Source organism: Adiantum capillus-veneris, chromosome 14 (genome assembly GCF_014529385.1).
Source record: "Adiantum capillus-veneris isolate H3 chromosome 14, ASM1452938v2, whole genome shotgun sequence".
NCBI classification, from domain to species: Eukaryota; Viridiplantae; Streptophyta; class Polypodiopsida; order Polypodiales; family Pteridaceae; genus Adiantum; species Adiantum capillus-veneris.
Window position 1 is genome coordinate 6,716,157 of NC_140944.1, and position 20,924 is coordinate 6,737,080.

Genomic DNA, 20,924 nt, shown 5'->3' on the forward strand with positions numbered 1-20,924 from the left:
AGTACAAACGCAGAGTATGCAAGTAGGGTTTTAGTAAGCAGTTTTGTTGTTGTTGGCAAGGATGGGTTCCACCAAGAAAAGAAAAAAACTCACCAACATCGCAGATATGTCTTACGCTTTTACTCACTAGGTGAGGCTGATTGAGTAGCAGGCTTCCCAATATGATAAGTCTCTTGCAAATAACATGCTTGGTGTCTGTCAGCATGCCCCTCAAAACTCCTCCCACAACTTATTCAAGCATAGGAAAGGTACATTCTGCCGGTATCTCTCTAGCATTAAAGCCAGACAGATGAAGCCTCTGCATTTGTTATCTGATGGCACAAGTTTGGCAACAGGAATATGACATGAGACGGGCATCACAGATTATGGCTCCAGATCCTATACTGCTACAAAAATGTCACTCGCTAGACACATCTGCCTCACCCAAAGCACATAACATGACAGACGACTCAGATATTGTGTGCTGCAAATGCAAAAAAGAAATCTTAATTCTTGCTGCTACACATTGGCACCATCAAAACAAAACCCTGTTCTCTCCTAGATAAATCTGCTTCCCTTGGAATGCAAGCTTTTCAACGATGAAATAAGAAATCTTTGTATCCAGAGTTTACTATAGTAGACTAGCCTTTCACAGTTTTTCATAGATCGCCTTCACCCTTTTAACTTTGAAGCTTTGATCCTGAATTCTGACCGTCATAATCCTAATACTAATCCGATGCTTGATTTCCAATGTTATTGAGCAATGCCAAGCTGCCATGTGTGATGGCACAAGACAATACAACACAAACTACAACGCCTACATGCAATGTATATTATCTGACATGGGTAATTCTCATATTTATCTTCAGCTCCAAACTTTGAGAAACTTCCACCAGTCATTGCAATAGTTGAGCCATTCTGACAGGGATGCTAAAAAAGAACAACATGGCAGCGTCACAACTCTCAGTTCACTGGGGTTCAAAGCTCTTTCTGAGCTGTCTTCATCACTCCATTAGTTTTCTTCACATCCATACCCTGCATCCGCAAATCAAAATCTCTCTCTCTCTCTCTCTCTCTCTCTCTCTCTCTCTCTCTCTCTCTCTCTCTCTCTCTCTCTCTATCTATCTATCTATCTATCTATCTATATATATATATATATATATATATATATTGTATGTGTGTGTGTGTGTCTCGAAATAGCACGTACCTGCTGTCCACGCACGCACTTGCTGTCCACCGTATGGCACCTGTTGTGTCTCGACACGCAAATGTCGCTGTGTTCTCAACATGCGGCAAGGACTAGATGGTCCGAACCTTTACCCAAATTTTTAATCAAGCTAAAGGGCAGCTTATGCAGAGGAGGTACTTACCAAGTTGGGGGCTAGCTTCTCAAGGAGTGGGCCAACCTCACAAACACAGGGCAAGCTTCTCTCTCTCTCTCTCTCTCTCTCTCTCTCTCTCTCCCCCGGAAAAGGAGAGAGTCTTCCCCACTCACACCAATGGCTATCAAGTCAAAATTCGTGCTCATAATTAAGCGCATTTTGACACTAGAGATAGAAATAAAAGCTTGGAGGAAGGAGATGGAAGAAGAATGGAGAAAAAGCGAAAATAGTTCTTCTCCACAAGCAAGAGGAGAAGGAGGGAAGATGGAAAGAGGAGAAAGAAAGTCTCCAAGAGAGAATCTCTCTTCTGGAAGGCACTATTGCTACCTTATGACAAAAGAAGAAAGGGAGATACTCACCGACAAAGTTGCCATCAAAGAAGAGATCACCAAGGAGATTGAAGGGAGCATTGAGAAGAAGCTCTATGCAAAGAAGAACGGATTGGTCGAAGCTGTCAAGACGAACCTCAAGCAAGAGGCAAGAGAGGAGACTAAGAAGTGGATTGATGTGGCCAAGAAAGCGGAGACCAAGCAGCCTACGCCCACCCTGACTATCATCAACATGACATTGGAGAAAGATTAGAGGACACAATTCATGCATATATGCATATCAAGTATTAAAGGCCATGATAATGTGGATGAGCACCCATACATCAAAGTTACACGGAACGGGAACCTCCCCCCCCCCCCCCGAAAAGCAGAACAGGAACCAGGGCCGGAACGGTAAGCTTAAAATATACATAAATTAGGCTAGATTGAACCTAAATGTTAGTAGAGAGCCACGCATACCCATTAGTCCAAGTAGAATTCTATTTAGGCATTCTTTGCAATGATTCTTCAGTCTTAAGGCTTACACGCGATTGTGACATGCGCCGATGCAATAATCGGTTGCAAATGCACTACACAGTGCACACAACACATGAACTGGGATCATCCTTCACAAAAGCATTCATAGAAACTTAAAGAACATTAACTTAAAGTTGAATGGAGTCCAAACTCCACACAAAAGCTTGAAGCAAAAAAATGATTGATTATAAAGATGGCTTACAAGGCCAACAAAAGGCACTACAAGGAGCTACAAAAAGATATGTAGAGGCTAGAGTGCAAATAACAACTATAAGAGTCACTAGGCGACATGTCAAGACTCACTCATGTGGTGGTGCAATACAAAAAGGGGGCGAAGCCGGCGGCCATAAAGGAAACAAATGTCAGAAACCAACCAGCAATGAGTCATGACTCATGCCTATGTTCCAACTTGGTTAGGGACAGAAGAGCAATCACCTCCCAATCTGTAGTGGTGTCCTGGATGTCATGAATATCATCCCAATCCTCTTGCATTGGTTCAACCTCACGTGTAGATCCTCCTACCTCTCCAAGCACCTCTGCCTCTGCCTCCATCTCCCATTGTCGAAAAGGGTTTGTCACTTTGGATGTTGACTTGCAAAGCAAAACAAGGTCATTTGCCTTCTCCACTCCAAGTCAGTTCCTCTTTCTAGATGCAATGTGGCTATGCACCCTCCACAAGTGCTCCAAGCAAGAGGAGCTAACCGCCTCGCTGAGATTGTGGATGGCAAGTCTCTGAAGATTGGGACCATCTGAACCATTTTCTTGTCACCACAAGACAAAGGAAATCTTGGTGCAATCAATTTGGGCATTGGCTGTCCCAAATGATCCTCGCATATCCCTAAAATGCAAGTTGATCCTTGATTTTGCACTGCATGTCACCATCAAGGTGAACCTTCTTCAAGATAGTGTTTCAATGTGTATTCACCTCCGAATCCTGTTCTTATCCTGCACCTTGGAACTCTGGATCCAACACAAAAGTTGCACCATGAAGAGATGAACTATGGGCGTTCCACCTGCGGTTGCAAAGGTCTTTGATTTCTTTGAGCCTATCTCGGTCTTTCTCAAGATCTTCAAGCGCCTCCACCATGAGATCCATTGCTTCATAGACCTTGCCAATGCAAGGCTGCATACCATCCATCACTCTAAGCAAGTGGATCACTGGTTTCACCATTTTGTCAACAGTCTTGAGAAACTCCTAGAACTCAGGATCCTCTACCTTCCCTGAACAAATGATCCCTGTGGTTGTACTTGCGTGGGAAGTCTTAGCAAACTATGTACTGATAAAGAGCTGCCGCACTGCACTCTCCAATCCTCGTGCACACAGTCTTAAAGTACTCCGACCTACACATAAGAGGCAGCACATAGGTATTACAATTAAGATGAGAATGAGAATCGAGTGGATTGATCACGAGAAAATTTAAAATGGTAGCATGATAAAAAAAAGCATGCAACGCTTGCATCCACATCCTCCTTCCTTTTTGGATCCAAGTGGCATGTAGAGTGCGTTGGTGAGGTTTGGGAATGGAGACTGGAGTAGTATTAGGTGCTGCAAATGCCAATCGGAATGATGTCGCCCCCTTGGCCACTTCTTTCTCTAGTTTGATAGCCTTGATGGCAACATCCTTGGCTTCAAATATCTTCAACAACTTCTCGCTCACCTCCTTGCATATTGAAACTTGTCCCTCTAGCCAAAGGAGGTGAGCACGGACAACGGAACGCCATGTAAGAAATAAAGGCTAAGTGCCTTATGGTCGGCCGGACGGGCGTGAACACCCTCTAGGTCACTTACTCACTTATTCTTTTAATGAATAAGAAAGAATAAGCCCAATACACAATCGTGGGCTGAACTAACTCTCTCTCTCTCTCTCTCTCTCTCTCTCTCTCTCTCTCTCTCTCTCTTTTAATGAATAAGAAAGAATAAGCCCAATACACAATCGTGGGCTGAACTAACTCTCTCTCTCTCTCTCTCTCTCTCTCTTCCATCGCCCCCTCTTGCAACACCTTGAGCACCTGCTCCTTCCCCAACCACCGGTATCAAAGCCCGGGCTGCAACCTTCTCTCAGGACACGAGCTGAAAACTCTTTTCTCTGCTGCGTTTCAGCTTCCCCATCGTTTGCGCTCAAGTTCTGTCGGGGAGGATTCGTCTTCCCGCGAAGAACAGTGCCCATTCTTCAAAGTTGAAAATTAGGGTTTCAGATTCAGCGCACAACAGAGGGGTTTTGCTGAATTTAAGGTGTTTTGACCTCCCAAAGTCAAAATATTAGCTTTACGGGTGAAACAGGTTGCTTACAGGTCAGATTCGCACTTGTTTTAGGCAGACAGGTCTGGAATTTCAGCAAAACAGTGAATTACAGGTCTGAACTTAGGTCAATTTCAGCAAAGTTCAGGGCTGATTTGATGTATTTCACCTTGGGGACACATTTTGCAAGGTTTTCGCAGTGAATGTACGCCAATTTGGGCGAATTCTGAGGGGTTTTGAAGTTCTGAATTTTCAGGACAGTAGGGTTTATTAGCTGATTTTGCACTCATCTCGGCGTGTTTAGCCTTGAGAAACAAGTGCGTTTGCATTTGTCTTTGTTGCAATGGCTTCCGGCAGTGAAAGTGGCAATTTGTTGCACATTAAGAAGCTTGAGGGTGCGCATCACTATGCCATTTGGAAGAAGCAATGCTACAATGTGATGTTGCAAAAGAAACAGGCGAAGCCCATCAAGACAGAGGGTCAGAAGCCTGCAAACATGACAGGTGAGGAATGGGAAGAGGTGGACGAGTTGGCTCGCTCCACCATTATGCTTTCTGTGTCTGACACTTTGCTTTTCAATGTAGAGAATGAGAACACTGCATGGGGCATGTGAAAGAAATTAGAGGATCTCTATGCACAGCAGAGTGCAGCTAGTAAAGTTTACCGGCTTAAGAAGCTTATGGATCTCTGCATGAAGGAGGGTATGCAAATGTCGGTACACCTCAATGAGTTCAACTCAATTTTCAGCCAGCTGACGAACTTGAAATTTGAGATTGATGAGGAGTTCAAAGCTACTTTTCTGCTATGCACATTGCCTGAAAGCTGGGATACTTTCCGGACAGCTTTGAGCAGTACCAACACTACATTGTCTTACAAGGATGTACAGAATTCTCTTCTTATGGGAGAGATGAACAAGAAGAACAATGCTCCGGTGACTGCTTCTAATGCATTACATATGAGGGGCACATCCTAGCAAAGGGAGAAGAATGATAGGAAGGGCAAAGGGCGAAGCAAGTCCCGTAATAAAAAGGATGCGGAGTGCCATCATTGTGGCAAAAAGGGCCACTATAAACAGGAATGTTATGCGTGGAAAGAAATTGAAGAACAAAGAGGCAGATGCTGATGCAAAAGACACTGGGAAAGCCAAAAAGAGCTCACTTGTGATCGAAGAGGCGAATGTTGCCTCTAATTATGACATTGAGAGTAGCAATGATGTGATTAATGCATCTTCCTTCGATGTAAAAACTCTTGTCTTGGGCTCTGATGAGCATATGCACATGTGGATACTTGACTCAGGTGCTTCTTTTCATGTAACTCCACACAGAGAATGGTTCTCTGATTACAGAGGTGGCAATCATGGTAAAGTGCATTTGGGTGATGACTTTGCATGCGATATAGCAGGCATTGGCAGTGTGCATTTGTCTTTTGCAGATGGTATGACTTTTGTGTTGCAAAATGTGCGACATGTGTCACAGTTAAAAAAGAGTCTCATTAGCACTGGTGCATTGGATGATGCTGGCTATCACACCACCTTTGGTGATAGCAAATGGAAAATATGCAAGGGTGCCAAGATTGTTGCTAAAGGTTCCAAGAGTGACACTTTGTATCCTTTGTATGTTTCTAGTGCTTGTGACCATGTTGTCGCCGTAACCGAGCAACCGAGTGTTTCTTTGTGGCATGGCCGGTTGGGACACATGAGTAAAAAGGGAATGGAAACTCTTTCTCGTTGCCGTGTTTGAAGTTTGCTGATTTTTCACACCATGAACATTCTATTTTTGGCAGGCACGCTCAAACATCGCATAAAAGGGTTCTTTCTTTACAGTTAGACTTAGTACATTCTGATGTATGTGAGATGCCAACTTTATCGTTAGGGGGAAAGAAATATTTGGTTTCTTTCATTGATGATGCGACCCGCAAGGTGTGGGTATATCCAATTCGCTTAAAGAGTTATGTATTGGATACATTTAAGAAGTTTCTTGCATATGTTGAGAACCAAACTGGTAAGAAACTCAGGTCTTTGCGCTAGAATAATGAGGGAGAATATGTGTCAAAAGCCTTCAAGGACTTTTGTGATGTTGAGGGCATCATAAGAGAGCTCACAACTCCTTTTAACCCTTCCCAAAATGGAGTAGCAGAAAGATTGAATGGGACTATTCAAGAGAAAGTCCGTTGTATGGTGTCACATGCTGCATTACCCCATAGTTTTTGGGCAGAGGCTGTTAGTACAGCCATTCACTTGATTAACAGGTCACCGAGTAAGACTTTGGGTGGGACGGTGCCTGAGGAGGTGTGGTCCGGCAAGCCACCCTCATATACACATTCAAGAGTGTTTGGTTGCGAGACTTATGTTCACATCCGAAGTGAACTACGCACCAAGCTTGACCCCAAGTCTTGTAAATGTATTTTCCTAGGATACGGTGAGGATGGTGAAATGGGGTATAGGTTATAGGATCCTGCAATAAGGACGGTTATACGCAGCAATGTTGTCATCTTCAATGAGAAATGCATGCATAAACAGCCCATTAAAACCGAGGAAGTCAGGAGGGTTGTTTTTCGAGAAGATGTACCTTATGGACAGCCAAGAATGCCCAATGTACAGCAGCGTTTTGAAGCAGAAAATGGTGCTAAAAATCAACCCAATGAAGTTGCCATTGATGCACCACAAGTTGAGGAGCAGGAGGATGCACAAAATCAGCCGTTCAATGCAATGCAACCGGCTAAACAGCCCGCTGATTTTGACGATATGCAGGCTGAAAATCCACCTGCCATGGATCATTGGGTGCGCAGATCTACGCGGGAGACTAGGCCTACTGATAGATATGTTCCTTCCATGGACTATGTAATGCTTCCTGATTGTGGGGAGCCGTCTTGTTATAAAGAGGCTATTGGTAGAACGGACAATAAGAAATAGTGCAAAGCAATGCTCTCTGAGATGGATTCCTTAGAGAAAAACAATACATGGGACTTGGTAGATTTGCCAAAAGGGGCAAAAGCATTGCCATGTAAATGGGTCTACAAAAAGAAAGTCACTGCAAATGCTTCTTCAAAATACAAGGCACGTTTGGTTGCAAGAGGGTATAAGCAGAAGCATGGTGTTGATTTTCATGAGATTTTCTCTCCTTTAGTAAAGCTTACAACGTTGCGGATCGTTTTAGCGTTGGTTGCTGCTCTAGATATGGAATTAAGGAATATGGATGTAAAAACACCTTTTTTACATGGTAGTTTGCGTGAGATCATATATATGATGCAACATGAAGGTTTTGTGGTCAAGGGCAAGGAGAAGAAAGTATGTAGGCTCAATAAAAGCTTGTATGGATTGAAACAATCTCCGCGTGTCACCAGCATGTGACTACTATCTATCCTTTTTGTTGATTTCTTTCTTATTATTTATTCATTTTCACTTTTTGGAAACACCCCTCTGGAAATCTAACCGCCCTGCATTGCATAGCTAGTGTGGAACTGTTCAGAGGGAGTCCAGGCCTGAGGATGGTTAGCCAAAGCGGGGTCATTGACTAGCCAAAGTGGAATCCTTTGCTACAGAGGCTACATTTCAGTTCTTGGTGTGGCTGCAGTGTACAAAGAGGGTCAGATGACCTAGAAAGATACAATGGCAGCATCTCCTAAAATTTAGGGAACTGCTATTTTGGGACCTGAAAATGTGTTCGTGTCATTACCTCCGGAATGACAAGGGGAATATTTTATTACTCTGCCGTGAAGTCAACTGGGCAACCGGTCGGGAGATTTTTAGAAGGCAACCCCGAAACGGGAAATAGCCTGTAAATGTGCCAAGTGGCACATTTCTATGCACTTTTCTCATGCAGGAAGAAGTGGCGCTGATTTTAGGAGAAGGGAGGCTCATTTTCGGTTTTTGTCACAAGTTGAGAGCTACGGAGTGCTTCCTTTCCCTCTTATGTACAATGCGGTGCCAGGAGTGACGCCCTGCACGCTACGCACTGCTCTCTCTCTCCCCTATGGCAGTATGTTATGCCCCTCTAGTGGGCTTTTCAATTGACCAATGTACAGTTGTGTGGGTTCATGCGCGATTGCCGAAGCAAGAGCCTCTTGCACAGGTACTGGATTAGCTAGCGGCTAATCCCCCACAGGTACAGGTGATTCGGAGAGGTTTCACGTGCGAAATCTTGTTCGATTCAAAGGGCAAGTAGCCCTACAGGTGCGCGAGCTCAAGGACTTGCTACGGATGCGACCGGCACGCAAAATGGAGCCTGAAACAGTGAATTACAGCCTGCTGTGTATTTTTGCAGGTTTAGGGTTTTGGCCCTAAACGGACCCTAATACCCCCGGGAGGTTCGGGGACGCGAGGGGACCGCTGTACAGGTGATCTGGCGCATTTTCGGGGCAGAAAACAGAGAATTCAGCGTGCTGCAGATTCTCGCCAGGTTTTGCAAAGTGTCCGTATGCGTCGGGAAAGTCATCCAATGTGTGGGAATACTGATTGTGAAGGGTCCTAGTACAGTTATGCTGCCGAAATCGGGCCAGAACACTTGAAATTCAGCCAAGGTTGTGCGGGGAAGCTTGTAGGGAACCACCGCGTTTATTCCCTCTTTTAAAGAATAAAGAAATACCGAAAGGGGCGCCTATTTAGGGGCCAATCTGGTGTCGGTCTTCTCATACAAGTGCAATCTAACAACCTGTATCCCTTCCCCCTTTGTTGTGTCTTGAAAGTACAGGTAAAGTGGGCGACAAATTAAATGGGTGAAAGCAAATAAAGTTCAAGTCTAAAGTCTACCGCCCTTTTTGGATTAAACAGGCCGGTTTCATGGTTCCATCAATGGGATTAAATCACTTTTTCCCATAGAAGTGAGCCTTGGTCGGTTTGGGCTTGCAGACACAGGGGATCATAGATTAGACACAGGGAATTGCAATTATGGCTGACAGACCAGATGATGTAACTGAAGAGGTTTCCTCTTTACAGGGTCAACAGACACATGAAGTGGGTGAGTCTTCAAGACCACCACAGACGGATGATGATATTTTCAGGACCCAGTTGGCTGTTGTGACTATGTTCACACAAGTAATGCAGAACCCGAGGTTTTTAGCCTTTCTTCAACCTCCTCTTCCGTCTCAGCAAGTTGGGTCACTGGATCATATTCAAAAGCCTGTTAAGGCTCAAGCACAGGTGATTCATATTGCAGAGTCAATGGAAAGACCTGTACACTTGACGGAGAACATGCAGTCTCCACAACCTGTGCCTAAGGTGCAAGAACAGGTGGCTCAAATGCCACTCTTTCAAGCTGTACCAGTTCAACCAGCCACCTTTCAGTAGCCTATAGCTGGTTCTAATGGGCAGGGAAGCAACCTACAGGCTATGCAACAAGTCTTCCCACCACCTTAAGTACACCCTGGCTATTTTGGAGGTGGATCGGTATTCAGAGCATGGCTGGTCATGCACCTGGAAATCAGTTTTATACGCCAAGAACAGTGTTCGGGGGTGCTCAAACAATGATGCCTAACCCCATGTATGGTGTCACGGGCATGCTACCAGGGTTTCCAAGCGCTCAGGGCCAATTTGGGATGCCACAGGCAAATTTTGGTATGGCTGGAATTACAAATCAACAGCCAAATATGGCATTTCCAGGTCACTAAATAGCGGTCAAGGAACACAGATGAACCCTAACAGTGTTCCCATGTTTCAGTCACTTCCGTATGACAACTTAACGCCGCTGGAGAAGCCAACTCCGTACAAAGAAGGGGGCAAAGGTGTGGCATTCACGACCTTCACAGGGTTTGATGACAGGAAGAAGGCTCTCTCATTCCTCCAGCAGTTTAACAAGGCCTATGCAGGGGGAAACTTTACAGAGGCTTCAAAGGTCCGCAAGGCAGCCACTTTCTTGACAGGGAATGCGGGACAATGGTGGACAACTTTATTGCTTCAAGGGCAAGCTCCGTCCACATGGATTTACTTCAAGCAGATTTTTACAGCAGCATGGTTATCTGATGACTTTGAAGAAGATGTCATGACAAAATGGCACCAGCTTAATGCTGCCACTTGCAAGAATCTGGATTACTACAATCGGAAGTTTTGGAAAGCTCTACTTCCAATAACTTTCTATAGGTTTGTGCCATTGACAGAACAGATTGAAAAATAATGTTGTGGCCTACCCAAAGGATTGAGAAAGTACTGCACGAAGACCAAAGTTACTACTTTGACGCAGCTCATCGAGTTAGCAAACACTGGCAATGGTTTGCTCAAGGGAGAAGATTGTGAATTTAATACTGGCGTCAAGGAAGGATCAGCCAAGAAAAATTCAACATAGAAGTACGTTCCCAATGAGGCTCCTAAAGGGACTCAGGAGCCAGCCAACGCAAGGAAAGTCAAAGCTACGGCTAAATCAGAAAAAGGACCAGCAAAGAAATGGAAAAGACGTTTTCCTCGCAAGTCGGAAGAGCAAAAGAAGGTCCTGAGGTCAGAGAACAAATGCTTTATCTGTGAGCAGCCTGGCCACATTGCGTACAATTGTCCTCAAAAGAAAAGGCCAGCTGATTCTGAAGACAAGGAGGACAGGAAAGGAAAGAAGCCCATGGCTGGTCTAGTGCTAGATATGGTGGGCGACAAGCCAAATTCAGATGCAAGTGAGCTTTGCAGAGCATGGGGAAAGGTCAGGGATCAAACAGTGCTTATCTTCTTTGATCCAGGTGCCAAAGCCAACTTCATTTCCCCAGAATTGGCTTCAAAGTTGGGAATCAGATCTGAAGAGATGGTGTATACAGCAAAGGCAGGTTTGGCATGTCCTGGCCATACAGAAGCTGTGACACCCATCATCGAAAAGTTGCGCCTACATATCCAGTCCTATGTAGATGCTGAAGAATTTTACATCATGCCACTGGACGGATGTGATGTGTTGCTAGGTATTCCTTGGTTGTTTCGTGTACACGGAATCATGAATGCCTACAACAACAAGATCACTGTACAGAGCAGGGATTTTGGATGTAAAGCTTAAAGGGGAGTCTATTCCCACTGTATCAGCTTCTGCTATTACTTCTGTAATGAAAAAGCATCTTTCTGCGTACTTTATTTTTGCACGAGAAGTGTCAGATTGTGATGAATCAAATTTATCTGTGTCAGATAAAAAATGGTCAATGTTTTTACAACAGTATAGTGACTGTTTTTCCGATTCATTACCGTCTCAATTACCGCCAGAGAGACCCGAGGACCATGCGATAGATTTGGTGCCAGGCAGTAGCCCACCAAATAGGCCTCCGTACAGGGTTAGTGCGGCTCAGCAGAAAGAGATAATGAGCCAAGTACATGAGTTGTTAGAAAAGGGGTTGATTCAGCCCAGTTCATCTCCATTCTGTTCTCCAGTGCTGTTGGTGCAGAAAAAGGATGGCTCATGGCGTATGTGCATCGACTACCGTGCACTGAACAAGAATGCCATCAAGAATAGGTTCCCTATACCTAGAATTGATGATATTCTAGACAAATTAGAAGGAGCAGCTATGTTTAGCAGGATAGATCTAAAGAGTGGGTACCATCAGATCCGCATTAGATCAGAGGATGTGCACAAGACTGCTTTTAGAACGACGTTTGGCCTTTACGAATTTTTAGTGATGCCCTTTGGTCTCACAAATGCTCCTGCTACGTTCAATAGGATGATTAACATAATTTTCCGTCCACACCAACAGTTTGTTGGTACATTCTTTGACGACATGATAGTCTACTCATAGAATGAAGAGGAGCATAGGCATCACTTGGCCATTGTGTTCAAAGAGCTACGCAGCCATAGGTTGCTCATCGATGCAAAGAAAAGTGAATTTTTCTGGAAGAGATTCACTTTCTGGGACACATTGTCTCAAAGGATGGTGTCAGAATGGATCCTGCTAAAGTTGAAGCGATCAAGTCATGGCCATATTTGAAGACGGTGCACGATGTCCGAAGCTTCTTAGGACTATGCTCCTATTACAGAAGGTTTATCCGAAATTTCGCTGAGATTGCTTCACCTTTACATGCTCTTCAAAAGAAGGTTTCAAAGGCAACCGGTCGGGAGATTTTTAGGCGGCAACCCCGAAACGGGAAATAGCCTGTAAATGTGCCAAGTGGCACATTTCTGTGCACTTTTCTCATGCAGGAAGAAGTGGCGCTGATTTTGGGAGAAGGGAGGCTCATTTTCAGTTTTTGTCACAGGTTGAGAGCTATGGGGTGCTTTCTTCCCCTCTTATGTACAGTGCGGTGCCAGGAGTGATGCCCTGCACGCTACGCACTGCTCTCTCTCTCCCCTATGGCAGTATGGTATGCCCCTCTGGTGGGCTTTTCAATTGACCAATGTACAGTTGTGTGGGTTCATGCACGATTGCCGAGGCAAGAGCCTCTTGCACAGGTACTCGATTAGCTAGCAGCTAATCCCCCGCAGGTACAGATGATTCGGAGAGGTTTCAGGTGCGAAATCTCGTCCGATTCAAAGGGCAAGTAGCCCTACAAGTGCGCGAGCTCGAGGACTTGCTACGGATACAACCGGCACGCAAAACAGAGCCCGAAACAATGAATTACAGCCTGCTGTGTAATTTTTTGCAGGTTTAGGGTTTTAGCCCTAAACGGACCCTAATACCCCCAGGAGGTTCGGGGACGCGAGGGGACCGCTGTACAGGTGATCTGGCGCATTTTCGGGGCAGAAAAGAGAGAATTTAGCATGCTGCAGATTCTCGCCAGGTTTTGCAAAGTGTCCGTATGCGTCGGGAAAGTCATCCAATGCGTGGGAATACTGACTGTGAAGGGTCCTAGTACAGTTATGTTGCCGAAATCGGGCCAGAACACTTGAAATTCAGCCAAGGTTGTGCGGGGCAGCTTGTAGGGAACCACCACGTTTATTCCCTCTTTTAAAGAATAAAGAAATACCGAAAGGGGCGCCTATTTAGGGGCCAATCTGGTGTCGGTCTTCTCATACAAGTGCAATCTAGCAGCCTGTATCCCTTCCCCCTTTGTTGTGTCTTGAAAGTACAGGTAAAGTGGGCGACAAATTAAATGGTGAAAGCAAATAAAGTTTTAAGTCTAAAGTCTACCGCCCTTTTTGGATTAAACAGGTAAGGTTTCACCGCGTGCATGGTATCACAAGTTTGATACTTTTATCAGATCTCAAGGGTACAAAAGAAGTAATGCAGATCATTGTTTATATACAAAAAAGGCAAGTGATGGAAGCCTCCTATTGCTTACCTTGTATGTAGATGACATGCTTCTTGCGGGTAAAAACGTCAAAGAGCTTGATGCATTACAAAACAGCTTACGTGAGCATTTTGACATGAAGGATCTTGGTGATGTAAGTCATATTTTGGGCATGCGTATTTTTCGAGATAAGGAGAAGGGTCTTCTTTATTTATCTCAAAAAGATTACATTACCAAAGTATTGCAGCGCTTCAATATGGAGGGGGGAAAGGCATTTAGTACACCACTACCTCCATATGTGAAACTTAGTGCACATGATTGCCCAAAATCGGATGACATGCGGGTTGAAATGGCCAAGATTCCTTATGCATCAGCAGTAGGCAGCTTAATGTATGCTATGGTCACCATACGTCCAGACATTGCATTTGCGGTGGGAGCGGTGAGTAGATACATGAGCAACCCTAGCAACAAGCATTGGGAAGCAGTGAAAGGCATCTTGAGATATTTGAAGGGCACAAAGGACTTGTGCATTTGCTTTGGGAAGTCGCGTTTGAGGGTGGATGGCTTTACAGATGTAGACTTTGTTGGACATCCAGATTGCAGAAAGTCTACTTCAAGATATGTGTTTACTTTCGCAGGTGGTGCAGTGTCTTGGATATCTCGATTGCAAAAGTGTGTTGCTTTATCCACCATTGAGGCTGAGTATGTAGCTGCTATTGAGGCCTGTAAGGAAGCTTTATGGCTTATGCGTTTGGTGGATGATCTTGGCATTAACGCAAAGGTTCCCGTGTTGCATTGTGATAGTCAGAGTGCTATCATGTTGGCAAAGAACCCTGTCTTTCATGCCAAGACAAAGCACATTGAGGCGAAGTATCACTTTATCAGGAGTGTACTTGAGGATAAAGCTTATGAGCTTGTCAAAGTACACACAAATGAAAATTCTGCAAACCTTTTGACAAAAGGCTTGCCAACAGAGCGGTTTGCATATTGCCGTCAGTTGATGGGCATGGTGTGAGTAAGTCACAAAATTAGCTCTTGTACCATAGTTAACTGATTTTTTATCTCCCAAAGGCACATTGCCTTTAGGTGGAAGTTTGTAAGAAATAAAGGCTAAGTGCCTTACGGCCGGCTGGACTGGTGTGAACACCCTCTAGGTCACTTACTTATTCTTTTAATGAATAAGAAAGAATAAACCCAATACACAATCGTGGGCTGAACTAACTCTCTCTCTCTCTCTCTCTCTCTCTCTCTCTCTCTCTCCTACTCCTACTCCTACTTCCATCGCCCCCTCTTGCAACACCTTGAGCACCTGCTCCTTCCCCAACACGCCATTCCATTTTTGTACTCGTTTCGGGTTCCAGATTGAGATAGGAACACGTTCCGGGAACGGGAGAGCCTCGTTCTGCCCGTTCCCTGTTACTATGCCATACATACCAAAGCATGAAGGGTGGGGAAAAAGAAGGCAAATATAGCCACATCCTTGGTCAAAAAAGGACACTAATTTTGCACGTCCCCTCAATGGAAGTAAAGGAGTTCTTGAGAAGGAGGCCAACTTTAATGAAGACACGTGTCTTCTTAGGAGATGATCTTACCTTGGTACACCTAGCACACATGATGGAGGTTATGCCAAAGATCAGGACGACGAGAGAGAAGGGAAGGTGGCTTTCTACAAAGACAACCACTTTGTGATTACGGAGAGGCGTACCACATGACGGTGCGAGGCCTATGGGACCAAACTTAACATTGCTGCTTGAAACTATAATGGGTCTTTAAGACTGGGATGTGGGAGCCTTTGAGGACAGTTTCCCAGGGAGGGACATTGTATTTTACTCGGAGACGTATCAGGCACGTGGATAGAGTTTACCACATGTTAGTGGATGTAGATGGGAGTCGGTCGGTCAACAAGAGACGAGATAAGAGCTCAAGACGAGGGTCTGACAAAGTGGTTGTACTTTACAAGAAGTTACAACCCGATTGTACACATTGCTTGCAAAGATTATCATTCTAGGTATATGTGGGTGAGATTGAGGCCAAAGACGAGCATATGCCTACATATTGCTATCTGCTATTTTGCATCTAGCACGTTAGCTTATGTGGCACCCAGAGGGCAATCACCATTTACTATTTTGGGTGAAGATATATAGGAGTTTTCCAGAGATGGTAATATTATTATTTTGAGCGATTTCAACACCAGAACAAACGTTCCTTGCCTTTTATTTTCCTTAACCCGGCCTTCTCAAGCGCACACGTACCCAATCACCAAGTGAAAATACAAGTTCACGATAGTGACGATCAACAACTTTCTTTTGCTTAGCATGAGTCTTCTAAAGAGCCATTTTTATCTTTCTGTATGCTTCATCCATATTTTGCACATACTTCTCTGCCTCAATATCCGGTCCTTAGTGTGCAAAATGGATGGGACTTTCTTCCCTTCTTTCACTATCTCAAATGGCGCCTTGCCTCTTGATGTATGCACAGTGTTATTGTAAGCATTATCAACCAATGATAGATGGTGTTCCCAAAGTGCCCTGAGCTCTCACACATAGCATTTTCAGTAGATCCAAGACAGTAGAATTTGCCTCTTCGACTGTCCATCCGTTGTGGATGAAACGAAGATGAGAACTTTAGCATTATGCCCATGTTCTCAAACAATGCCTTCCAGAAAAGACTCGTCATGCATGGATCCCTATCTCTAACAATTGATCGAGATATCCCGTGATACTTAGAGATATCTTAACCATATGTTATGGCTTTATCTTCTTCCTAATAGGAATGAAATGAGCCTGCTTACTCAAACAACCGATAGTACAAATTCCATCATTGCATGTTTGTGTTCTTGAAAGATCAAAGATAAAGTCCATCCCTATGCTTTACCATGCCATATCAAGAATCGGCAATGGCTGCAAGAATGCTGGAAGCTACCAAAAGTCTAGAAAATGCATAATGCTTTTCATGTCGTTTGCAGTACTTCAAGGGGGAGGACGTATGTGACCAGGAGGCGTATTTTTCGTGTTGCCTTCTTTAAATATGTATTACATATTTTTATTTATTTTAATTAATACTTGTTGTCCTCGAAACCCTTGAAAAGGAGGCAAGTGGACATTGCATGGCCATTGTGACACAGCTGCAGCCAAACGGGTTTCTCACATTGGGAATCTAGGTCGATTGGTCGGTGACTCGTAGGGCCAATCAACACTAAATTCTAACGTGTGTGGAAGCATGTGTGCCACTGTTACTGGGATACCTACTTCGGGGGAAGGAACGCCGGAACGGCGTTCCGGGCATGTGGCAAGCTTTGGAACGTCTCGGAACGGCCAGCCGTTCCAAACAAGCAGGTGATACCGGAATGGTAGGCCGGAATGGCTGGATTTCAGATTTTAGCTTTTTTTGTCCTTTGAGCCTCCTCTTTATAAAATCCCCCTCCCCCCACCCCTTACCTTCGCAATGCACACAAGCTTTCAAGGGCCAAGGCTCAAGCTCTACCCTCTCGAGTCTCAAGTCTCAAGCTCTAGCCTCTTTCAAGCTGTCCAGTCTACAAGGCTACATAGTACAAGCTCTCTCTCTCTCTCTCTCTCTCTCTCTCTCTCTCTCTCTCTCTCTCTCTCTCTCTCTCTCTCTCTCTCTCTCTCTCTCTCTCTCTCTCTGTCTCGACTCTCAAGCTCTAGCCTCTTTCAAGCTGTCAAGCCTACAAGGCTACATAGTACAATCTCTCTCTCTCTCTCTCTCTCTCTCTCTCTCTCTCTCTCTCTCTCTCTCTCTCTCTCTCTCTCTCTCTCTCTCTCAAGCTCTCAAGTCTATACAACACACCTTTGCCATAGTAAAGGTTGAATGGTCTTCAATGGACTCTAATATTACTAATATCCAATCACACAAAGCTAAAAATTGCATTATTTAATGTTTTTGATGCCTCCCGTTCCAAACCCTGTCGTTCCACGTTCCGCAGGAATCTCGTTGCCGTTTCCATTTCGCGTTCCAGGTAACTCTGATGTGTGCGCCTAAATGGAATTTGAGCCACGCGGCAAGTACTGACAATGTCACAAAGTGATGACGTGGCATGACCTAAAGAACAAACTCCGGACAGAGAGGTGTCATATCCCTAGTGAAGGATGCGGAAGAAGTTTTACCAACTTTAAAGTCTTGCTAGGTGGCCCAATTTTAAAAGTTCAATTCCTACCAACTTATGGGACCCTATTCGATGGGGCCTAAGGGACACAAGTAATAAAAAAGAACTTGTGTGAAGGCTGATGACATGGCACCTGTACACACGCCCGCGTCTTATGCTGCTGACATGGCAGGTCAAACGAACTTCTGCAAAATGTGTTGGCAGCTTTAGCGCTAGCTCTCAAGGGTTTAGTGCTTTTGAGGAAAGTGCTTTTGGGGCTCTGCTTTTGGACATCCCTTGTAATGTTTATAAGAGCCATAAAGAAACCAAGACCACACATGGGTTCTCGCAGAGAATATGACAAAGATAACACCTCTCAGTGGGGAGGCAAAGAAAAGTTGAAATCTCGCGCAGAAATCGCAGAAAAGAATGAAGAATTGAGCAAATTTCCCACATGGAATTTTGCCAGAAAGGAGTACAAACATCAACCAACTACAGATTGACACGAGTGAAAAGATTGATGAAAAACTCCCAGAACCCGAAATATGTGAAGCATCTGAAAACTTACCCGATGGATGAGATTCACGCGAGATGGCAAGCGGCCATTAATTTCCTCTCACGTCGGGAAGAAAGCTGAAAGGACAGACCAATGCAGAAAAGCAAAATTGTACTCGCAAAAAGAGTTGGACAGAGCTCTTGACAAGAAGATGAACCAGATAATGAATGGTTTAAAGCACTCTTGGCAAGAGAGCAAATCGGTGGATTTCCCCGGTTATTTGGGCCGGAAGTCGACTTTCTAGGTCGCAAGCAAAAGCAAGGAGAGTGCTCATTTCAAGGATGACTCAGATTTTTCTTCATCTTCAGAGAGTTCCGAAAGCTTGCCGTCCTCTAGTTCTAGTGAGGATGAGAAAAGACGGAAGAAGCGGAGAAAAAGCAAGAAAAGCAAAAAAAACAGATTTTTGAAAAGGTTTAAAAGGCATGGGAGGCCATCTAGCAATTCAAAGGAGGAGAGCTCGTCCTCTTCTGACAGTGAATAGCTGAGCAAGACAACCAACGAGTTCACCGAAAGGGGTCAGGCCGTCAGATTTGAGACGTTTTCAGTCTACCAAGACACCCGTCGAGCCCTTGAGTTTATACAATAGTTTGATGTTGGCTTCTTAGGAACTCGGTTCACGGAACACTCCAAGGTGGGAAGGGCGGCATCTTACTTGAAAGGAAATGCACAGACATGGTAGTCTAGTCTGTTATTATGCAAAGAAGCACCTACAATGTGGATCAAATTCAAGAAATTTTTTACCTCAACTATGATATCACACAAATATAAAGAAGAAGGCATCACAACTTGGCATCATCTGAGGATGACTAAGAAAGAAATGTGGATGACTTGACTACTCCCAGAGGTTTCGGGATATTTACTTGCTCATTTCGGAAGATTACTTTGAGGGGCCAGATTGAGCGGTTTTGTTGTGGTTTGCCAAAGGAGATTCGACAGCATCGTTTCTTTGAAGGCTTACCAAGAGAGTTACCTCCTCAGTGTCCTAAAGATTTGAAACCGGAGGGGAGGGCGGTAGACTTTAGCTTTCACCCAAATCTTTACTTGAAAAACATTACTTGAATTTTATGACACATAGAAACTTCGCAAATGAACCTGTAGCTGGAATTAACACTTCAAACAAACCATCACTTGGCAGCTAGAATGCTACCAAGCAGACACTAACACCCTGTAGGCCCCAAAGACTGGCGCCCCTTTCGGTATTTCTTCATTCTTATTAAACTTAAGATAAAACCTGCAAGTTCCTACGAGCTGTCTTGCTTTCACTGAGCTGAAAATGGCCTACTCTAGCCCGATTTCAATAGCATAACCACAGTAGGAGGCTTCACAATTAAAATCCCCACGCAAAAGGTGACTTCCCCGGCGCATACAAGCACTTTCCCAAACCTAACGAGAATCTGCAGCACGATGAATTCTCTGTTTTTCACCCCGAAAATGCACCACATCAATCCCATCACTTCCTCGAAGCTCTTGGAATATTAGGGATCAATTAGGGTAAAAACCCTAAACCTGCAAAAATACACAGCAGGCTGTATTTTACTGTTTCAGGCTCCATGTTGCGTGCCGGTCGCATCCGTAGCAAGTCCTCGTACTCCCACACCTATAGGGCTACTTGCCCTTTGAATCGAACGAGATTTCTCGTGTGAAATCTCATCGAGTTCACCTGTACCTCAGGGGATTAGCAATTAGCTAATCCAATACTTGGACAAGAGGCTCTTGCCTCGGCATACGCGCATGAACCCACACAATTATACTTACATATGGAAAGCCCTTGAGCAAGGCAGTACGATTCTGTATTCAAAGGGGGAGAGAGGTGCGCGAGAGCGGAATCATCGCGCTACATAGAGCAAGGAAGAAGGCAAGCTTTCCATTATAGCTGTGATCACCTTCACCCACTACACACACACACAGTGGTTCACTTAATGAACAAAAATCAGCCTCTGCTCACCCGCTCTTCATGCAAACTTGGCAAATCGCTCTACACCCATCAAGTGTCCACTTTGCCTCTTATGAGTTAATCCCTCCCCCCGCCCCCCCCCACCTTATAAAGTGTAGCGAGGGGCCTAAATGATTTTGAATTGAGCCTAGACACCCTTTTACTGCTCGGATTTCAATGTTGACTAGCGCGACCATCTTGTGGCGACTTGCCCTTTCTGACTGCATGTGAAATTCTCAGCCGTCGGCCATTTCACACTCGTCACACAATGTCCGGCCATTTGAGACTTCAAAAAGAGGGTCCCAAAAATTAAATAAAATCAAGGGAAAGAAACCAACAACTAAGGTTAGTGATTGCCACAGCCTCGTAACATACCCCCCTCTTGAAATCGCAAACATCCTCGATTGCATGCCAAATATACATGCAATACATGATTTAGTGTTGTTAGCACCCTTTTATCATCATATGTATCCGCAGGAAAGGTCATGAAACATAGATACAAATGACTTAATGAGACCTTCATACTTTTGCCACAGCCTCGTAACATACCCCCCTCTTGAAATCACAAACATCCTCGATTGCATGCCAAATATACATGCAATACATGATTTAGTGTTGTTAGCACCCTTTTATCATCATATGTATCCGTAGGAAAGGTCATGAAACATAGATACAAATGACTTAATGAGACCTTCATACTTTTGTTATTTCATCTACGATAGAAGTGAGCATAATACTTTTAGCATTTGTCGAGCAGTGTCCACTTCTATTGA

At 44.4% G+C, this 20,924-nt stretch overlaps 1 protein-coding gene across 1 annotated transcript in view; it reads right to left on the minus strand.

Moving 5' to 3' along the window:
* Positions 1–456: 456 nt before the first annotated feature.
* Positions 457–20,924, minus strand: part of LOC147441842 (uncharacterized) — an 89,132-nt gene continuing 68,664 nt past the window's right edge. The window contains exon 2 of the mRNA XM_086528239.1: positions 457–1,014. Coding sequence (XP_086384365.1) covers positions 958–1,014 — 57 coding nt within the window. The 3' untranslated portion in view covers positions 457–957. The remainder of the gene's footprint in view (positions 1,015–20,924) is intronic.